This window comes from Antrostomus carolinensis, unplaced genomic scaffold (assembly GCF_000700745.2).
Source record: "Antrostomus carolinensis isolate BGI_N321 unplaced genomic scaffold, ASM70074v2 scaffold48512, whole genome shotgun sequence".
NCBI lineage: Eukaryota > Metazoa > Chordata > Aves > Caprimulgiformes > Caprimulgidae > Antrostomus > Antrostomus carolinensis.
The window spans coordinates 3,669-6,384 of NW_010301106.1; the positions used below are offsets into that span (position 1 = coordinate 3,669).

At 50.0% G+C, this 2,716-nt stretch overlaps 1 protein-coding gene across 1 annotated transcript in view; it reads left to right on the forward strand.

Annotated features, from left to right (window-relative positions):
* The window catches only part of LOC104521361 (coatomer subunit gamma-1), a gene marked incomplete at its 5' end in the record, with an annotated part of 3,978 nt that extends 1,376 nt beyond the window's left edge, over positions 1-2,602 (forward strand). Inside the window, 5 exons of the mRNA XM_010163334.1 lie at positions 478-557; positions 1,513-1,588; positions 1,745-1,837; positions 2,174-2,260; positions 2,409-2,602. Coding sequence (XP_010161636.1) covers positions 478-557; positions 1,513-1,588; positions 1,745-1,837; positions 2,174-2,260; positions 2,409-2,570 — 498 coding nt within the window. The remainder of the gene's footprint in view (positions 1-477; positions 558-1,512; positions 1,589-1,744; positions 1,838-2,173; positions 2,261-2,408) is intronic.
* Between the last annotated feature and the right edge of the window lie 114 nt (positions 2,603-2,716).

Here is a 2,716-nt window from a genome sequence, read left to right on the forward strand (position 1 = left end):
TCCTGCTGAGAGTCAAAAACTGTGTGTCCTGGAGGAGGCCAGGAATTAGTATCTACCCACAGCATTTGTACCATCACTAGTTGTCCCCCAGATCACAAGGCATTACAATCATGAGAACACTGTAGGAATCTCCAGACTCAGGAATATAAATTGCTTGCTTTCTTGCTTTTGAAGCAACAGGTGCCTTCAGCTAATGATTTCAAGCTTTTCACATTGTCCATGTGAATGACAAGTGAAAGATGAAAATGCAGATCCAACTAAATCTGGTATCTCTGCAGTGTCACCCTAAGGTTGAGGCATTTGGAAGAGGTGTTTTGTTAACCAGTATGGGTTTTGTACATCTTTTAAACTCGGGCACTGTGGCTCTCTGAAGGTATCAGGTTCTTGATCTTCACAATAAAATCATGGAAGCAGGGAAAACCGAGATCCCTTTCTATCCCTCTCAGCTGATATCTCTCTTCCCTCTTTCCTTGTCAGCCAACTCTTCGCAGGATGTGTTACCTGACTATCAAAGAGATGTCTTCTATTGCAGAAGATGTAATAATTGTTACTAGCAGGTCAGTCGCTTCACTTTTCTTACTGTTACATTCACACATCCTACTGTGATGCCAGTCCAACAGTTTGGAGATAGCTGTAGTCCCTGAGCAGGGTGAGGATAGGGAATGCCCTTGGTGTGGAAAAAATTTCCTTTAAAAGAGGCCATTAAAATACAGACAGTGAACTCCTGGTGACGTGTGTGCAATGTGCTGTGTCCCCATATGCCACGGCCACGGGTGTTTGGATTGTCTCTTTTGTTACATGATACGGCAGCGCTGCTGTTTTTTCCCTTTTGCAAAAGGCTGTTTCATTAACTCCTACTTTCCTGTCTGAATGCATTGAAGCTTTTTGAAGATTTCTGGCATAAATCCCAAGGCTTTCAACAGGTAGACAAGGATTTACTGCTCCTGTAGCAGCACAGGATGCGACTTCACTGGGGAATAAAATTCCCTCTCTGAGTCATTCCTGAATTGCCGATAATCCCACTGAAAGGCCAGTGTGGTTTGGGGAGGCAGGAGCCTGAGGGTACAGGGTTTTCTGAGGGCTGAGGCCCTGCAGCAGGCAGAAGCCAGTCCCAAGTGCTGCGATGTGATGAACTTCCATCGCCTCATGGATGATCTTGCACTGACCAGGACCCTGGGGAAAGGGCTGGAATGAACATTCAGTAAGGAAAGCAAATGCCTCAGGGGTGTGTGTGTGTGTGTGCTCCTGCCTGGCTTGGGATCAGGAGCCCATCCTGATGGCTCCTCTCCCATCAGGAGCCTCTATGGGCTCCTCCAAGCTGATGGGCTTGGAACCTGAGCACTGATCTTTTTTCCCTCCTGCCTTCCCACCCTGGTGGGACTTGCCCAAGACCTGCAGTTGCCTGCTTGGCATTCAGCTGTGGTGCTGGCTGCTGCTCTGTCTGCACTGTGCGGGCACCTGAGAGCTGCTGGCTCAGGAGTGCAGTATTGAGAGTTTCCTGTTTTCAACCAGCTTAACCAAAGACATGACTGGGAAGGATGACAACTACCGAGGCCCGGCTGTGAGAGCGCTCTGTCAAATCACTGATGTAAGTGCTGCTTGTCCCTTGGGGCAGCCCTAGGCCCTTCACCTTTCCCTATTTCACCCCATCCCACCTTCCACTCTGCTTTTTATGTCTTTGCATCTCCCCTTTCACACTCTTAATGGCTTTTCTGTATCAGCTGTTGTTTCCCTCTCCCTGCAGAGTACCATGCTGCAGGCCATCGAGCGCTACATGAAGCAGGCGATTGTTGACAAAGTGCCAAGTGTATCCAGCTCTGCTCTGGTCTCCTCCTTGGTATGTACTCCCTGCAGGGCAGGCCTGAGGGACAGGCAAGCTGGGAAGCTGTCATCTGTGGTGGGACTGGACATTTTGGGAGTTTTGGGGTTTCATTGTTGCTATTCCCCTCCTTGTGAACTGAGGGACTGGTGCTGACTTTGGGGGGTATCGTTGGTCTCTTGAGGCCACGGCTGTCACTGCCAGGTCTCTGCATGCTGATCCCTTGCTCTTCTATAAGCTGCTGCTGCCAGCACTCTCGTGGGGAAAGGTTGTTGCTTCTTAATATGAGCTGTGATTCCCAAAGCTTCTTCCATCCTTCTCTCACGGGTTGTCTGTGGCTTTGTCTCCCCCCAGCACCTGCTGAAGACCAGTTATGATGTGGTAAAGCGCTGGGTGAACGAGGCTCAGGAGGCAGCTTCCAGTGACAATATCATGGTGCAGGTAGGAAACTCGCTGACAACATAGGGGGCAAGCAGCAGCTGGGAGTGGGGCAGATTTCTAGAGCTCAGCCAGGCAGCTCTGGGCAGCAGAGGGGATAAAAGTGTAAAGAACACACTGTGGGTTTGTGACCATCTCTTTTCCTGCACAGTATCATGCTCTGGGCTTGCTCTACCACGTGCGGAAGAATGACCGCCTGGCAGTCAACAAGATGCTCAGCAAGTTCACACGCCACGGCCTGAAGTCACCGTTTGCTTACTGCATGATGATTCGGGTAGCCAGCAAGCTGCTGGAGGAAGAGGCTGGCAGGTGAGGGGCTCCTTTGCCCTGCTGGAAGAATTTCCTCAGGTTCTGCTTCCATCTCCTCTTGCAGGCTCACTTGCCATCTCATGAGGACAATTATTTCTGTCTTTGAAGACCAGCATGTAGCTCCAGTATAGGTTGGGAAATGATCTACTA